This window comes from Centroberyx gerrardi, chromosome 2 (assembly GCF_048128805.1).
Source record: "Centroberyx gerrardi isolate f3 chromosome 2, fCenGer3.hap1.cur.20231027, whole genome shotgun sequence".
Lineage (NCBI taxonomy): Eukaryota > Metazoa > Chordata > Actinopteri > Beryciformes > Berycidae > Centroberyx > Centroberyx gerrardi.
The window spans coordinates 20,914,920-20,933,365 of NC_135998.1; the positions used below are offsets into that span (position 1 = coordinate 20,914,920).

At 38.5% G+C, this 18,446-nt stretch overlaps 1 protein-coding gene across 1 annotated transcript; it reads right to left on the minus strand.

Annotated features, from left to right (window-relative positions):
* Nucleotides 1-903: 903 nt before the first annotated feature.
* lman1 (lectin, mannose-binding, 1) lies at nt 904-14,990 on the minus strand. Its single transcript, XM_071914454.2, has 13 exons — nt 14,764-14,990; nt 13,497-13,651; nt 11,334-11,441; nt 8,773-8,834; nt 8,295-8,394; nt 7,836-7,959; nt 7,399-7,457; nt 7,104-7,236; nt 6,614-6,801; nt 6,187-6,263; nt 1,814-1,973; nt 1,542-1,666; nt 904-1,441 (listed from the first exon to the last, which is right to left on the minus strand). Exons 1-13 carry the CDS (start codon nt 14,981-14,983, stop codon nt 1,405-1,407), a joined length of 1,548 nt encoding a protein of 515 aa, XP_071770555.1. The 5' UTR covers nt 14,984-14,990; the 3' UTR covers nt 904-1,404.
* Between the last annotated feature and the right edge of the window lie 3,456 nt (nt 14,991-18,446).

Below are 18,446 nucleotides of genomic sequence, written 5' to 3' on the forward strand. Positions count from 1 at the left end.
ATGTAGCACACTTTCATCCCACTAATTGTCAGCCAAGAGTTTGCATGCCATTTTTTCATTCTTTGTCAGTCATTTATACCATAAATCATCTATACTAGCAGGCTCAATGGGGATAATGTCAGTATCTGTATATATTATGGCAGGATTAGGAGAGATGGTGATGGGGGTTGGACCCAAAAGTATAGGGGGTTAAAAGTCACAGCTCTGGAGAGGCATATTCAGATCACAGAACACACATTTTCAACAGAGCATAATAATCTTTTAAGGAAACGTCATAGAATTGATTACTGATTGCCCACTAATCCCAACAACCCAGAACCAAACAGATTTTCACTTTCACCAATACTTTGTCAATACAGACATCTGCCAGGAGGGATAATAAGAGAAATGTGTTTTATGTAGTCCAATATATATTCTAAATACATTAACTACTTACATTAACCTCTTTGGTGTAGCCTATGTTATCTGACTTTCGGTACTCCCATCAATATTTAATCCTGTAATGTGGTGATGTTTTGACCTTCATTCCACATTTGACCTGATATACTGTATATTATCATTACTTGCCTCTGGAACTCCACTAACCTCAATAACTTTCCTTGACATCATTTTACGGCTCCAGTCTCCAGTTTCAAAAGTACTGCTTGCAACTCCAGGCTTTGGCTCCACACTGTATATAACCTGTTAGCATCAACGTCTACTTAACTAGGTTGAACATTTATCTAAATTACTTCAACCAAAAGGCAAATTTGCTTTGAAGCACTGGAGACGCTTAGGTGAATTTATCTGATCACGTGAGCGTGTTGAAATGAATAGAAGACTTATCGTAACAGTAGATGTATTTTGCGTGGGGCATGTCATGTTTGACATGATAAAACAATAAGCAGACACTACCAAGTGATTTGTATTTTCTGTTTATGTAAATTGCTTGGGAAGAAAGAGAACATGTCAGATTCTGACATGTTTCAATCATTCAAGACAGATAGACGCACCAGACATCTGCTCTGAGTTGTCATCAACATAGTTCAGCATTTATACAAAATTGCACATTTCAAACCACAGGTTTTTTTCAAACTCAAATAGAGTGGTGTGTTTTATGGAATTGGACTGTGCCATAATTCAGCTGTAGAACACAAAATCTAAAGATCTGACAAAAAATACTGTATTGATAATTTTACATCATGTTGGAAATCGAGAACAATATGTCTCACACTTTGGACAAGCATTCATACACACCTTGTATAACAGATCAAATTAAAACTCTGTAATTAAAAAAAACTTCTTAAACAAAATCTAAATTTTCAAACACAATAATTTACAATTTGAAAACAAAATAATCAAACCAAAAATTACCGAAATGGACATTCCCTCATTTACACACTTGAAATTTATAAATGCGTTTCATCAAAAGAACTTCTTTGCTGCTGCTTCTTGTTGACTTCTAAATAAGGGAAAGGAAAAAGAAAAAAAGAAACAAAACATTACAAAGAGTCACTCAAATCTAAAAGTACAGCCAAATACAAATGACAATAACGACTTACTTGTACATGATGTAGCAGAAGAACAGGACTGATTGGACAACCACGAAGACTGCAAAATGGACGGTGGATAAACAGGAAGGCATGGGAGGCAGCTCGGGGCATTTCACAAGCTTCTCAGCGGGGTTCTTCATGCAAAATACACAGGAGAGAGCAAAAAATTAAACTATAAAACAATAGCATTAATATTTTCCCATGGTGTCTTTGTGAGGCGTGGAGGCCAAATGGAGATAGTCTGTTGTGTTTCCTAAATTAATCTTAAGTCTGATCCATACCGGAGAACGCTGGACCAGGTGCTCCACATCCCTTTTGACTAGGTGCAGATGTTCCTTGATGTCGTTGAAGTGCTGAATGGTCTCATATGTTCCCATGCCCACTGCATTGCCCTGGTGCTGGGCTGCGCCTATCTGCTTCAGTGAGTCATAGAAGGAGTTTCTGTGGAGACAAACGGAGCAAAAGAGCAGTCAGATACACTAAGAAAAGCCCAGAAGTGATGAAATTGCTCTCCAACCATTCACAGGCAGGAGAGCTACTTAGAAGCATGGTATAAAACCAGATAAGGAAAAGTGGAGGTGATCTCCCAAATGACTCAAATAAAAATCTATCTTTCTAGTGCAATAGCCTATTAATATCAAATCAATATCTCAGCAATACAGTCAATGTGTTTGTTTTTTCACTATCCAATAAATCTGAGCGAATCCATGTTGAGAAATATGATGTAAATTTGCTGTGTTGCAGTACTTTAAATTGTCCAAAATTAATCTTTTAATCCCTATTCACTAGAGGCTATATATTCTCAAACTTTGAAAAACAGAAAATTACCATCTGATAAAAGAGGTCATGATTGCTAAATTAATCCCCTCTAAAAACATGTTCTTACTACAGATTATAAATAGGCCTTAAGAAACAGACCACAGAAGAACACGATTTGGAATATGCAATCCACAGCAGTTTAGTTATGATGCCCAAGACAACACAAAAATGCTTATTAGGGAAAAAGTAGATGAAAACTGGAAACAATGATACATTTGCTCACTGCAACTGTATTATGCAGTTCTTATGACAGTGTGAAGTTAATAGGCTGTATGCGTTTCAAAAATGAATGTCATTACCAAAAAGTGTAACAAAGGTGGATTTCCTATGTACGAGTCATTCAAGATCTTCAAATCCCAAGATTCACTTCTTCCACCCCCCATAAGAAAGTTTTGTTTCTAGGTATGGAGCAATATCAAATATACTAAGAATTTTATGTAAATGAGATTCATAACAAGCAACTGGTGGTAAAATAAAGGATAATGCCTCAGACTGGAGGCAAAGCCAGATAGTCCATTGAACTGCATAAGAGGGAATGTGACCTGGTTCTTCTAGGCCTCCTTGGTCTGCAGATTTGCATATAACTATTGATTGATAAATTGACATCAACATTGATAATTGTGCAAATGACACTGCCATTAACTTTAAATGCCATAATCCAATGATAGTCTGGGTATATTTGACTGATAACTCTGGCACTTCCAAACTGTAAATGGACTACAAACATTCCCAAGACTTGTAATAGCGATATAAACAGGAAATCTCTATCCTCATCCATAAAAATTTTCTGTTTAAAAGTTAGCTTAAGATGCTAATATCAGGCTGCAGGATATATTTCACAGCATTCATTTTCTTGAAAATCCATATAGAAAGGGCAATAGAGGAACACGTATAGAGGGTCGTATAGAAGTATAGAGGGTGGTGGGATGGGGAGCAATTAGCCATAAACAAAGTTCCCCCTTGCATTAGTCTAGCGTCCAGCAGGGGAAACCCCTCTAGCTTTGTTTGACTTCTCTTTATGTCTCCCATTGCTTTTCTTTGCGTTACTGATACTGGTGTAAAACATTTCTACACAATATTCATCCATAACGGGGATCATAGCTGGAGCTTTTGGGACTTCTTAAATCCATTATCTGTGGCAAATGCTCCAAAACATACAGTATATGAACAATAGTGATAGTCCAGTGTGAAGCGAAGGTGAAGTACAAAGTACAAACATAGAAGAAAAACTACTAGTAAACAAAAAAGTTCACATTTTAACTGTTACACCACTTCTGAGGACCACTGAATAGCCTTTCAATATTTGACTGTTGACTGTCATGACTATGAACTCAATCAAGGGATGTGAATTCTGTAAGTGAAGACAGTTTCTGACATTAAATCTTTACTTTCACTTTCCCGAGTAAAGAAAGTTAAGACAGTGTACACAAGTCTCAAAAGAGAATGAAGACTTCAAACCTTTTTGATTAATAATGCTGGATCATATTTCTTAAGATGTATTATTACTGATGAGGCAGGACCAAGAAATTTCTCTTATCATCTTAAACATGTCTAAGATGATCATCAAGAAAAAAGTGACTGGACAAATGAAAGGAATTCCAGTGCCATAAGTAGGAAGTCCTTGGGGGGGAATTGTGACAAGAAAGCAATCAGAGGAAAACCATGTTCTGGCTGTGTATGACAGATGTATTTAAAGACTACTAATCTGATAAGGACAAAATGGTGCTAAGATGTGGCCTTTTCTTGCTTGGCCACATGGCTAGGGTCTAAAAGATGGACAGGGAACATATAACATATAAACAAATTCTAATTTGTTTCTCAGCGAGGAAAAAAAAAATCTCCCTTGAGAAAGTAAGTGAGCATTTATTAAACCCTACATCTAATCTTCATCCACAACAAGTGACCCATTTATGGGTAGAAACCCCTCCTTGGATATAGTAATTTAGAGACTCTGAGAGGACGTCCTATCATAAACTATGTGTTTAAAAGAAGGGTCAGGATAAACTGAGTACTTAATCTACAAAATAATACAGATCAATCCCTCACATTAGCACATTGAGAGAGCAGCTGCAGCTCTATGCTAGGTCTGAACTTATTTATTAATCAGCTTACTCCCTTGTACCGCCTCATCTTAAAATTGCCATTTTGGTAATGTGCTTTCTTCAAATTGAATCATTATAGAAATTTTGCCTTTCCCTGCCCTCTATAGGATTTGACCATACAAGTCTTATGAGAGTTTACGGTAAAATGAGCAGACTTTTGCATTTGACAGTCTATGCCCATTTAGGCTGTGGGTCAACAATATAATAAACAAAATCATATATGCAAAATCATTTGAGGATGAATGTCCTGTTGGATTTAGGGCATACAAACAGCTTGGTTCTTTTATGATACACGAGACTAAGAGATTAATGTTACATAAAATAAAATCTTTAATATCTTATGATTCTGATTAATTCTTTATGCAGATGGTGTGTCAAAATTAATTTAAAGCACACAATCAAACTATACAGATCGGATAAATATGCAGTTATCAAATAATGAATGTGATTTCTTTGTTTATAAATACAATTGATTTTCAAAGGGGATAAAGTATTGAAGGATCAATTATACAAGCAGACTTTGATTTCTCTTTGACTTGAAATTAATGGTGTTAGAGAGAACCGAGCTAAATACAAAAGCCAGAAAAATTCACAAGCTAGTAATACTGAGATTGATCATTGTTGGATGTGTGTCACAAACATAACATCATTTGGAGAATAGTGATTAAAATCCACCCATAGCCTACAAGAAGAGTCTTGAAGAAGTCATTTTTTTAAATCTGTGATCAAAATGGCTAAGCCCACAAGCACCTTAGGCAAAGCAATACAAAAGTACAAATATGTTATTGACATTGGATAACAAAATACAAGATCTAAACATCATAAAATTAAATTTCGTACACCTAATCAGGCTTACATAAGTACCAAAATCAAGCATTCACTTGGATCTTTGCCATGGGAGGCACACATCATACAATCTCTTAAGCTGTATTATCTTAAAATGGTGTAGCATAAAAATCTGTATAGCCTGACAACTGAGAGAGGTAAGAAAGCGTATATTTTATACTTAAGATTCAAAAGAAGATTACAACTGGATATTAATGTACCTATCACATAATACTTATGTAGCAGGAATAAAATAATCCTTACTCTCACGTATGCTACCTTATGTGACATTATATTTTGCAAAAACAGAGACATTCTTACTTAGTCTCCCTTTAGGTTTCTCGCTTGGTTTAAATAGCTTTGTGACATCTAAAGAGAGATATATCACAGCCTGCTGATAAACTGTGTGAGAATACACCCAAACTGTAAATATCTGCAGGGAAGACATTTGTTTGCATCAGACTTGGCTTGCAACTTCTAAAATGTCATTAATCTTTTTATTTTATCGTGCCAATTCCACAAGCAGAGACAACAAACTACAGTTGTGAGTAAAAATGGTTTAGCGCCAAGGTCAAGGCAGTATGATGATTATCCCATTTAGTGTGTGTGTGTGTGTGTGCACGTGCATGTGAGTGTAGTGAGGGGTCATTAGGTGACATACTGAGCAGGGTATGGATGGGGGGGGATTTCATAGGAAGCTGTTACTGCAGCTGGATTATCAGGCTGGCAGACACCTGTGACGTTAGGGCCATTGTATCGTGAGATTAAATATGATTTGAGGGATTTAACAGCCAGGATTTCCCTTGTTTTTCTGGAGTATCACAGATCTCTTTTTATGTTTGTGGCAAAAACAACAGCTAGTTTTTAAGAATGGCAAAACATCAACAACTGTCCCTGTTGTTACTTACTTCAACTCGTTCAGGTTCCTAAGCACCTCCTGCTGGGTGGCAATGACTGAGCCCAACTGTTGACCGGCAGTATCTGGCTAAAAGAGAAATGAAACATGATTGACTGGAGGTTAAATGCTTCAGTATTGACATTAATATAAAGTAAATAAATAACTCCCATAAAGAACAAGTTGACTTCAGTAGGAATACAGAGAAATAACAGTTCCATTGTTTGAGCAAGTTGCCAGTGGTGTGTTACAAATTGCATAAATTAATAAACTGGTCACAAGGCATCTTTTAGATACCAGCATTTCTGTTTGTGTTGGAAAAGTGAAACAGGCATTTCTAAATGTTTGCAATACACAGATCAAGCATATAGAGTGGAAATTATGTAACCCTATACCCATCGTTGTGCATACCCATTTCCTGGCGATGTTGTGCATCCTACCTGTCCTGACTCAACATGGGTCCCTTTCTTGGCAACCTCATCTGTGATAACAGAGACATATCGCCGCTGTTCGTCCAGGATCATGGCGAGCTGGCGGTGGAGCTGCTTGATCTCCAGGTGGATTCGATTCTGGCCCTCAAACACCTGGCGGATCTCCCGGTCATTCACGCTCTCATATATGTCCTCAACTGAAGGGGATACACACATTAGCAAAAAACTCCTGACATGTACTCAAATACACAATATGACAACCAACCATACCATCATTGCCATCTACCTAATGCGAGGCATAGCAAATGTAAGTTTTGGAAATAAAAATGCAAATTGAAATGGAGAATATGGAATTACAAATACTTCTCAAATTGTTTGCATTTCCCTAATAGTTTAATTTGATTTAATTTGGTTCAGATCATGTAAAACACAGATAATAAAGACTTAGATTCATTATTTCACAAAATGTATTGGGTGCATTTGCTTTGAGAAAACTAACTTGGTTCTCCTTGGACGTCCGGGTGCTCTTTCTGGAACTCCTCTTTCTTTTTGTCGAGCTCTTGCTGGAAGTTCTCAAATTCCTCCTGGTACTTGTCCTTCTCTTCTTTGGGAATCTCGGCTTCAGGTGGGGGCTTCAATGGGAGAAACAAAACAACCACTCTGAACTCAATAGAGGCCCTGCTTAGGCTATATTGTGCAATGCATGCATGTGCACACAAAGACACACAGCTACAGAAAAATGAATGCCACATGCAGGATTGGGAAGTATTAGGAACTTTAGGAAATATAGTTACCAGTTGCTGGCCTGGTTCTGTTAGTCTGAATAATAAGAATGACAAAACATCATGGTCATCTGATGGAAAAAAGAAATTTTACATTAGAAAATGAGAAAAAATACAAATCAGTGTATTTCAGTTCACGTTTTATGATGATTATTGATTTTTAAAGTGAACCATCAGGATGTTTTCATAATTGATGCTTATTCCGAAATACTTTTTTCCACTGAATTATTTGTATGACATCCATTTCAGCTTAGCCTAGACATCTAGCCTGAATGCTAGATGCTTCAAGAGGGATTAGGGTGACTCCTATCACTTTGATAAAGCAAGACTAATTTTAGAGTACCTTACTTTTTGAAGTAACTGAAGTAGTACTTAAAGTAAAGTTTACTTTTTGAATAAACATGGACATATAAGATTCTAAGTGTTTAACATACGGAATAGAAAAATACCTGCTAAACCACCGGTGGCAGCTGAAATGCCAAAGAAGCCCTCTGTGGGAATGATCATGTTGTCGACCTTTGTGCAGAACTCGTAGTCCTCTTTGTCTGGAGTGAAACCGTTGTTGATCAACACCTGAAAGGAAAGAGAGAACGGTGCTGCAGTTCAACACAATGGCATCAAAAATGACCATCAAAAGTTACGTAATGTAAAATTAAGAATGTCGTCTCCACAAGAGCTTTGGACACTATGCAGCTACTGGCTGAGAAACTGCCAATTTTCAGTGTACTGGAAGCGTTACCTTTTGGCTTTTCTTATTGGGTGAACTGATTATTCCATTCATACAGCAAAACTAGACACATAATGACAGGTAATAACTAATAACTCTTCTATTTGATGCTCATGTGAGTGTGTGTGTGTGTGTGTGTGTGTGTGTGTGGTTGTGTGTGTGTGTTTATGGCATCTCCTACCGTCAATGTCTTCTTGTAGTATGTTATTTTGGCTCTGACGGGGTACGGTTTGTTGCGGAAGTCTCTTAAGCACGTTCCAAGGGCTTGTGTTGTGCCATCACTGGGTTAAAAAATTGTTTTTAGACAAAACACATCACAGCTATTATTTTCAACCATATACTACACATAAATATTTATGGAAAAGTGGGCACAAATCTGAAGGAAGTTCATGAAAGGGGTGAATAACATCAATACCAATGTATTTTTTGCATGTTTTTGTAAACACTCCAGTAGTGACAGGGAAAACAGTGTGAATTCTAAGACACACTGGAATGGCATTGAAAAAGTGATTTAAAGCTTTCACTGGCCCAGGGGAGATTAGGAAAGATAGAGGATTATTTACTTTCCAAGCAAATGTAATCATATTTCCTAATCTTCTTTAAATTGTTAAAATTTGAGTTGGTGATCATATCAGAACAGCAAAGAAATGTTTACTTACTTTTGGTGGTCATAAACAAGTTTGCCATTGTTTCCCACAACAATTATAGCTGGGTTATTTTTCTGGAATGAAGTCGAGAAAACAAGAAAACATGTTAATCCAAATCTATCTCATCTAACCTGGTCTCACGTCAGACCACAAGTGGTTTTGCTTTTTGGCAGTTTTATTCTACAGTATCAATCCTATACCTGTGCAAACAAGGTATTTTGATATTAAAATGTGATATAAAAAGGCGAATAAAAAGCAGTAATGCAAGATCTGTTTTCCATAACCGCACAATATAAAACAGACAACTACGGAATAATTAATTACATACCAATACAGAATTCATGGAGTATGTTAGATTTAAATGACAAATTGCTACTATAATAGCAAAGCCATCTACATTCATTGTACAGGCAATTTTTGGGGAGGAAATTTGTCTCAATAATGACAAATCTAATGAGATAAATACAAATACAAATGAGAGTATTATGTTCTGTAAAATGTCATACAAATAAATGTAACATCATTTACAAAAACAGACACATATCTGTGAATAAAAGTTTTGTTTTCATAAAAAAGGGACTTTCACAAAAGTTACAAACTTTTTCAGAGTATAAAACAGAAATTTAAATTGCTGAATCTGCATTTGTGAATCAAATTCCGCGCATAGATTGGCTTGCATGTATTCTCATTTTTGACACACTTGTTTGCGCCTCCTGACTCCACCAGTTGAAAATTACCAAAGCGGAAGCCTTCCTAGTGTTGGTGTGGGCTATCACTGTGGCAGAGGATCTTTGGAAGATATTGATGCCACCAAAGAAGAAGAGGAAGGAGAGAATCAATATGGCAGCGCCATGGCATTAGCAGTATGCCTCTACAGAGATTTAGTTAGACCTATTTTTACCAATCAATGGGCCTCATTTATCAAACTTCAAACAAACAAATTTTTTCGTAATTCTTTCATACTGACATTTACACATGAAAATTGGGATTTATTAAAGATTTCAGGAGTCTGACTTGTTCGGATGTCCAAAGGAAATTTACGAAAACCTGACACCACACATAGGATGTGTGTAAACTACGCAGTTCATCTTTTACGTCAAGTCTTTCACTTTTATTGATGAAACTGGACATTAAAGGACCAATATGTAATATATTTACTGTACTAAATCATAAAATGACCATGATATCTCATCAGAGATTAAGGAAACATGCTAAGTTGAAATACTGGCTTCTCCGACAACAATGCTACAGCCAGTATGTTCTCCTCTGACATTTCCGTTCCGGAGCGGAACGTCTGTTTGTGTTTTGGCCTGTGTGATCCCGCCCACTGCCCATTTCGACACCCCGGGTTGCCAGATATGAAACAAATTGGCACGCAAACACAGCGTACTGCAGCCATGGAAACAAGCAAACGAACTGGATCAAATGAGTTGGATTCTACCCGACCTAAAAAGCCTCGTCCTCTTTCGAAAAAGCTCCATGACCAGAGCCGTGGTAAAATACGGGTAAATATTGGAGATGTATTTGAAAGATGGAGACTGTGAACATATCTTATCCAACATTTACTATTCTGATGCTGCAAGCTGCAGCTAATGGAAAATGCTACCGCTAACAAACTTGACTAAACACAAATCAAGTAACATAATCGGAGTATGGAGTTGTATTAAATATGGCGATTACGGCCGATCGAGCTGGCAGAAGGCAGGACACATGAACCGGACACAGGACGTCGGAACCAGACGCCAAATGCGGACTAAACGACGCGATTACAACCTGCACACACACTGTAAGTGTGCTGACAAATGTAAGTCACTATGATAGTTTCATTCCCTTCTGTACCCCCACTCTCTGTCGGCAGCTGGCTATGTACCGACAAAGTGAAGCTAATTTGCTAGGCTAGGTTACATACTGTAGCTTAGTAGCTTAGTAGCTGTACAGGAGCCTGACCGGAGTCTCCGGTCTGCCGTGTCGCAGGGGGCCGGGGAACGGGAACTTCAGGCCGAACGATCCGCGGGGCTCCCGGGAGCTCCGGGTGTCGCGCTCCCCTCCCTCTCCCTCTTAGCTCTTTTAGCCTCGTCTGTTATAGGCTTATTGTTTTGTTTTGGTGCAGAAGTTCCAGCAGTCAGAGTCCTGTCTTCCATGTTACCACTATCTACCATACTGATTAGCTTCACGCTCTTCAATCTATGAAAATGGAAACTGCGTCTGTTTTCTTTCTGTTTTCACCTGGCAACCCGCGTGAGCTTCGAGTCTGGGGAGGAGGGGGCGGGGGGAGACAACTCTCTCCAATATTTTGAATTTGGACTGCAGTACCCATTTTAAACACTGGGTGTCATTGTTACATATAGGTCCTTTAAATAGGCCACATTGAACATATGCCTAGTTTTCTTAAATTATTACATAGCATAAAGAAAGCAATATTTAAATCAAATTGCTTTCTTTTAACTTCTTGCACAGTTCCGTGAGTGGGAACACTAATGGCATTATACACTAATTTTGTTACATATACTCATGGAACCTTTCCAATAAAGTTAAGGTACATAAAATCTTGGAAACACGGACTCGACACCAACCTTCCCATCGTTGTCAAAAGAGTCAAAGAAAATTCCAAGTCCATTCCATTTGTCAGCTGCACCGTAGACTGGACCATCAAGGCCTTGTAAAGACGTGAACCACACAGCCTGTTAGATCAGAAAAATAATGGTACATACATTATTGAAAACATTTGATCATCTACAATGCTGGTAACAAATTAAAAATTAATTAAATGTCTGTCATCTGATGGATACGGACACATCATCAGACCACACCTCTCAGTGGAAATGACACACCGGATCAGTGTGGTTGCCCCCTAAAGTATGGAATTCTATCTCAGGACTCAGGCTGGGGACACACTGTACACGAATCCGGCGACGGATTTATGCGTTTTTCCCTCTAGTGACGCCACCATTGCTGCGGTGGCAAAGTCGTAGGGAATCACTACTGCTGAAAGTGAAAGCATGGATCGTTGGATCGTGGCCTCCACTGACGGATCAAGGTAGCTTATGTGGATGTGGATCTTATTCAATTTTAAAATATTAGTTAGAAATTTGTCATGACATCGGCCTTGGGAGAAAAAAGACCACTTTTGACCGACCGCTACATGACATATGGTTTAAGTGCTGTGTAACAGCCATCAGAGTCTTGAGACTTTGCTAGCGTAACATTATCAACCAACAAACAGTTGCATTTCATGATTTCTTGCATTCAAAACATGGTTATTGGGAACAAAGTCCTTTCTGTTAATGTTTTTGATCCACTGCTGGTGAATGTCTTGTTCTTCTGTATAGCCAGGAAACCTGTTCAGAGAGTACGATCTAAAACAGGGACATCCTGCATGCAAATTCAAGTTTGTTTATTTCTATAGCCCTTTATCACATGCATGTTTCAAAGGACTTTATAGAAAATGAGCCTAACTAGATCCAACTGATCAACATTCAGCCATAGAACAGAATGATATAGGACAAACACCAGGAAAAGCACAAAAGCAGATTTTAGCAAAACATAACAGCCTACGCTCAGTAAAGGCTTGAGGATTTCGCATTCGTTTTTTTTCCAACGTTTTTTTTCCAAAGTTGAAGTTTGCCACTACTGTTTTGCCACTACACAGCACAGGTCCTAACTGATCTCCTGGACATCGTTTTTTTTGGTCAAAGTTGTATAAAGAAGGTAAATAAGTAAAATCCTCAGGAAAGTTTGCATACAAAACAGTGTTATTACGTGGGTGTAGTAGGGAGATGCCACCACAGTAATGGCGACTTGTTTACTTCCGCCAACTTCCCCGGATTTGTGTATACGATGGAATAAACAAACAAATATTGGACAACATACATTTAAATGACTCCCATTTGCAGATATTTTTTCATCTTGCGTCATAGAGGCACACACTTGACACATTTGATTTGGGGATCACACACAGAACTTCTAAGAGCTCCAGTGGCATGCAACCTGGAAATATGAACTCATGTGCTACTACAACATGGAATCAAAACAAACATGGAAGTGGGGTATTTTTCCTTCTCTTGCACTCTCTCACTGCCAGTCTCAGACTTGAGTCATTGACCAGTGTGATAATGGTGATGGTCCCAACTACATGGGGATCTTAACCCTCACACACTATAAGATCACCTCTGCTGACTGTCCATTGCAACTACCCTAAACTAGCGCAGACTTGGTCTGATAAAAAAAAACTGTTGTGAATGCCAAATCGTGGTTATAATCGGCCTGAAAGTTGTGTAGTGTGTCCCCAGCCTGAGACAGGAGTTATATATCATATGATGGCATAGCTATGGTGACTGGAAGTAGTCATACACCATTCTCAGCTCTTCATGCTGCTGATCTGGCTTTTTCACTTTTAGCCTTTGCTTCTTGGTACAGTTTAGTGTCTGAATTCCTGAATGGGCTGTTTCAAACAAAGGGGTCGGCTAGGAGTAATCCAAAATGTAGGTCCAACGGTGGGGTAGTATAGGTGTATTGATGAGTTTGTGTTATGTCTGAGTGAATGTGTTGCTGATCGGAGCAAATATGGTTCTGGGATGCTTACTGTCGAGCCTTAGTGAAACACCTGTGATGGAAAGTAGAGTCTACTTTACATCACAGTCTGTGTATTGGTAAATTGTATGTCACATGATCCAACCTACTGCAGAAAATTGTGTTCTCTGACTGTACCATGAATCCACCCCAAAGCCCCTCCTTACCAGACCATCCGCTCCCATTCTCCCTCTTCCAGAAACGCGGAAGGTCACCTCGGCCTCCCAGTGTTCAAAAGTGACTGCGTTTTTTGTCCACACAGAGCCCCTCTGACTCCTGAGGGATGGCGTAATGCGCACCTGGTCTGCACTAGGAATGGCATCTAGAGAGGAGAATAGAAGAGAGGAAATTTCAAGCAGGATGTCAGCGAGTGTTCAGGTCTAACAAGAGGGATTTGGAAAGGTAATGTGCAACGGCTAATCTAAAATAAACATCCTATCTATGAATGTTTATAAAAAATAATATTCAATGTACCATTTTCCTCTTTAAGTACCACACTGCAGTTGTCACAAAGCTCAATAGCTTAGTAGTAACATCATAACAAAGCATTCATGCAGACATAAGTCTATTAGCCATCCACCATGTCTGTGTGGCTGCAGGCTTCATTAAACAGTGCCATGAGAAAAAGGTAATAAGGATAAGTATAATTTATTAGAAAATCAACTTATTGAGAATAACTTGTGTCCAGTGATCAACAATTACACCAAAGCCTATGTGAAAACCTAGCTAACTTGCAGTATTTGTGATTATAGGCCAGCATTCTGCTAAAAATAAGGGTGTGCCTACTCTCTAATCTTTGCACTTGTCTACGTAACTGATTTAGCAACTTTGGTAGGATCTTTTTCTCACAGACTTGCACATACAAAGTGTATTAGCATGTTCTCTTGAGCTTTTTCGGTGTCACAGAAAATTCTCATTTACATTGTTGGCTTAAAACTACCTGATGTAACCAAATTGTGTCATGCTTGGGGCATTGCTCACTGCAAAGTAATGCAGTGTAGTCTGGTGTTATTGAATGTCCATGTCAGCAATTGTATGCGTTTGTGTTGCAAGAATCCAAAGGCCCAAAGATAAAGGAAAGTTCAATACTCCAGTACCACAGGCTCTGGCAGCAAGCAGCTGGGCCTCTGCTGTGTGGCAGCTTATCACCCGTTTTCATGCTATTGGGATGACGAAGGCTAGCTTGCTGTTTTCTGTGCACCTCCTGATGCAATTTCTCATGAACACAGTTGCAGTTTAACACCGAGCCTCTCTCACTTCTGAGCATCACTGGCTAATACACATGAATAGCAGCCGCAAACTGGCGAAAAGCTAACACCGACGGCTTCATCTGTGCTCGTCCCATGTTGTGACAGCAGTACAAGTTGAACGAACAGTTTCCTGACTGTCAACGTTACAACATCTCTGTGTGATGACAGGTCGCTACAAACTTACTTCCAGTGTGCAGCCAAAAGGGAATGCTGCCATCGGACTGAGACAGGTGCGGTCCTTTGAAGCTGTATTTGTATTCAAATCGGCGGTGAGGAGTCTCTTCTGACGTTGAGGCACCAGCGGCAATATCGGCGTCACAGCGATGAAATATTAACGTTATCAAAAAAGTTAATATCAATACACACGCATTTGCAGCCGGGCGCTTTGCTATGGACACCGCCATGTTTCGGTATCACTGCTGACGTAGCGCTGAAGCGTTGAGCATGACGGGATGCCTGTAGGGCCAACAGGGCGTTTTCTCATTGGACGATTTCTTCTTTATGTTTTTTTCCCTTTTTTTTTTGACAGAGCTGAGGTTTGCTAGCGGGCTCTAGGTTTGCTTGGGGATAAGGATAAAAGCATAGTAGCTACATCAGCACAGGCGACCAGCCAGCCAAAATGTAATTTTAGTCCTGACTGCTGTTACTAACAGGCCACTGTACCTCAGTCAGTGTCGCATGTTTTCGTTATCTGCACCCAGAAAAACACATTTCACATGTAGGCTAGACTGTTTACATATGTTTCAAAAAATGGAGATGTGGCTCGCGTTCAGAATACAGACTATTTTGAGTGGCCAAAACATACTTCCAGATACAGTGTGTTGTCAACAGAACATTGAAAGAAAATGTACTTACAGTGTCCAAAATAAACTTTGAATGAACGTCATCTACACACAAAAACGTTTTTTGCCAATATTTGTACATTTTGAAACATCTAAACATATTCTGTATTTTTTATAGTAGCCTATGGGTTTTAGTGAGACAACTAAACACAAACTCAGCTGAGCATTTAGCCACATTAAAACAAGATCAATGTGTCAGCACCACAGTATTGTGTGAGGTCTGGTATATCGTATTCATCAAAATAAGATATCCTCTGAGTATTTCACTTGTTTTTATACCAAACAGAAACCTTAGCTTATTATCAGGCCTACAGTTAAATCAATTAGTGATGAAAGATCCACAATGTAATGAGCCACAAGCACATCAATCATGCCAACTGCACCTATGCACACAGTGTTTTGAGTCCTTTGAGCCACTGTATAGTCCATGTTCTGGACCGGAGTGTAAGCCTGTCTAAGGTCAGTGAAAGGTTAGCTGTGCCGGCTGCAGGAGCTTTCACTGCAGTTTGAAAGCCTCAGTGGGAGATGGGAAGATGACACAATTATGTGCCACTCACTCTCTCTATTTACCTTCATTGCCTTCTTTCTATTGCTTCTGGAGGCACAGCATCACTTTCTATGCGAGGCTGTGATTATGGGTTTTGGCATGAACCCCAGAACAAAACAGGCTATTGTGGTGACTCTAATCTGGGGATGCTGACTATTCTGGCAAATTATCAGCAAATGGCAACAAATTGATGCTTAATACACAAAGCATAGATTTTCTTCATATTCCTACAATATATATGGATAGCAAGACCCCCCTTTAACCATAAGTCTCAGGTTCGATCACTGTAACAGCATATATATTCTGCCGAAGTGAGCAAAATACTGAACGCCTACCAGCTCAGTCATTGTAAGTCATTAGCTAAATAAATTAATAAATTATAATTTGAATTGTATGGTCACCTTGCTGTCCCAGGCATTTTTGTGGCATGTACTGTATATTACCATATCATTTCATACCATGCATCACCATACCATGCCATGCCATGCCATACCATATGTAAGAATTGTTAACTATGTATTAACACATAATCACAAAATACCACAAACTGTAAGGTTAAACTTATTAAGATAGGATATCTGGACATTTAAGGAGAAAAATGTAATGTTTTCTACAGCCAGAATAACAGGAGATATTTCTGGCCGGCACAGTGGCACAGTGGTTAGTATTGTCGTCTCACAGCAATAAGGTCATGGGTTTGAATCTCCGCCCCGGTCCTTTCTTTGTGGAGTTTGGTTTCCCACAGTCCAAAGACATGCAGGTCAGGTGAATTGAACTAAAATATATGGGTAGTATGTATGTGATGCAGTTAATGATATGACGTAGTATATACAGTATATGTAGTATGTATGAGGTACTGTATATAATGCTATGTAAAGCATCTCTTTGAGACATGCTTGTGATAAAGGGCTATATGAATAGATTAGACTAGATATCAGATACAGATACAGGATCTCTCGTACAAATGGAGAACTCTTGCAGTGGGCCGTATCTTTTTGCTTCTGTCTTCAAGGGGTTCATGCCAGGGTTAATGTTGGAGGGTAGCCAGAATAAAATCCATTCTAACTTTCATGCCAACTATGGCTGAATGCTGTTTGTTGTCAAACTGAGTCTTTTCTAGTGTCTTGAATAGACATGCAGTAAATGTATAGAAATGTCTCTGTCAGAGGGGCTTTACAGACGTGCTACACTGAAATAAAATAAGATAGGAAAAGATTAAACTTTAATGATCCCTGTGGGGAAATTGAGCAATTGCAGCAGCAAATAGTAGTAGATACCCTACAACACATAAAAATAGAGTCTAAATAATAACATAGCAAAAGGGTCTCATAAAAATATCAACAACACTAGAACATACAGTATATAGACATATGTAGAATTATTTTTATATATAACATATATAGAATAATTAATGAAAATAGCAAGCAGCACAGATTTGAAACACTAAATTATAAATTATATGCCTTTTTAAAAAATTTTTTTTTTTTACATAATTCATTATTGTAACATTTTCAAATCTAACACTACGTCAGTAGCTTCAGAGAGCAGAGAAAGTAGAGTAGAGGCCTCTGGTCTTTGTCTGAGGAAGTCCTCATTAGAGAGTTAATTCCCACTCTTTGTTAGGAAATGCAGGATTTAAATAACAATAGCAATGCTAATGGATCCTTTGGAAGTAGACAATGGAAACCTGTAGGATGTTAATGGGTCACTGAGACTGTGAATAGCATAACAGATGACTCAGCACAAATATTTGGCCAGTGAATTACACCAGAGCCATAGGAAAAGGTCTCTGGGGTGTAAGTGACAGTGAGTTGATCAGATGAATGTGGTGTACTTACTGTAGCGTATAGCATTAATGTTTAAGCAAAAGTAAAATGGAAAAAGAACAAATTTACTGTATAGGAAACACTACTTGGACATAGAGGTTAACTCTTTAGATCATGAATCTGTAACACTGATAGACTATAGTTTGATTAGGTTTCTTCCTAAGACCAGTATTGAACATGATGAAATTTCTCCACTAAATATCTTAGAAACCTTTAGAAGAAGCTTTTAGAAACTTTCCCTCTGCTTTTTCTGTTTAGGTAATTGGTAAAAATCTGTAAAAAAAAAAAAAAAAGTGCTTAAACCAACTTATACCAACAAATAATAGCTTTGCTGTGCATGGGGATACTTGTCCTCTGAGGATCTAGATATCTCAAGATGTTTACATTGCCCATGTCACGTTTGGGGGAAAGGGAGAGTGGCTTGTCACCTCCTGGTGTGATACCATGGCTTAGCTAAATGAAGCCTGTTGCCTCATGTTGTTCATTCATACCTCACAAGCACAAAGCAAACCATTATCACATTAACAAAATGTCAGCTGAGATGACTAAATCCTGCATGTGTAAGAACCTGCTGTGATGTAAAGGTTATCATCGTGATGCAAAATCTCTAACATGAATGCTGCAGACCTTATGTTGTAGTGAATATGATTTT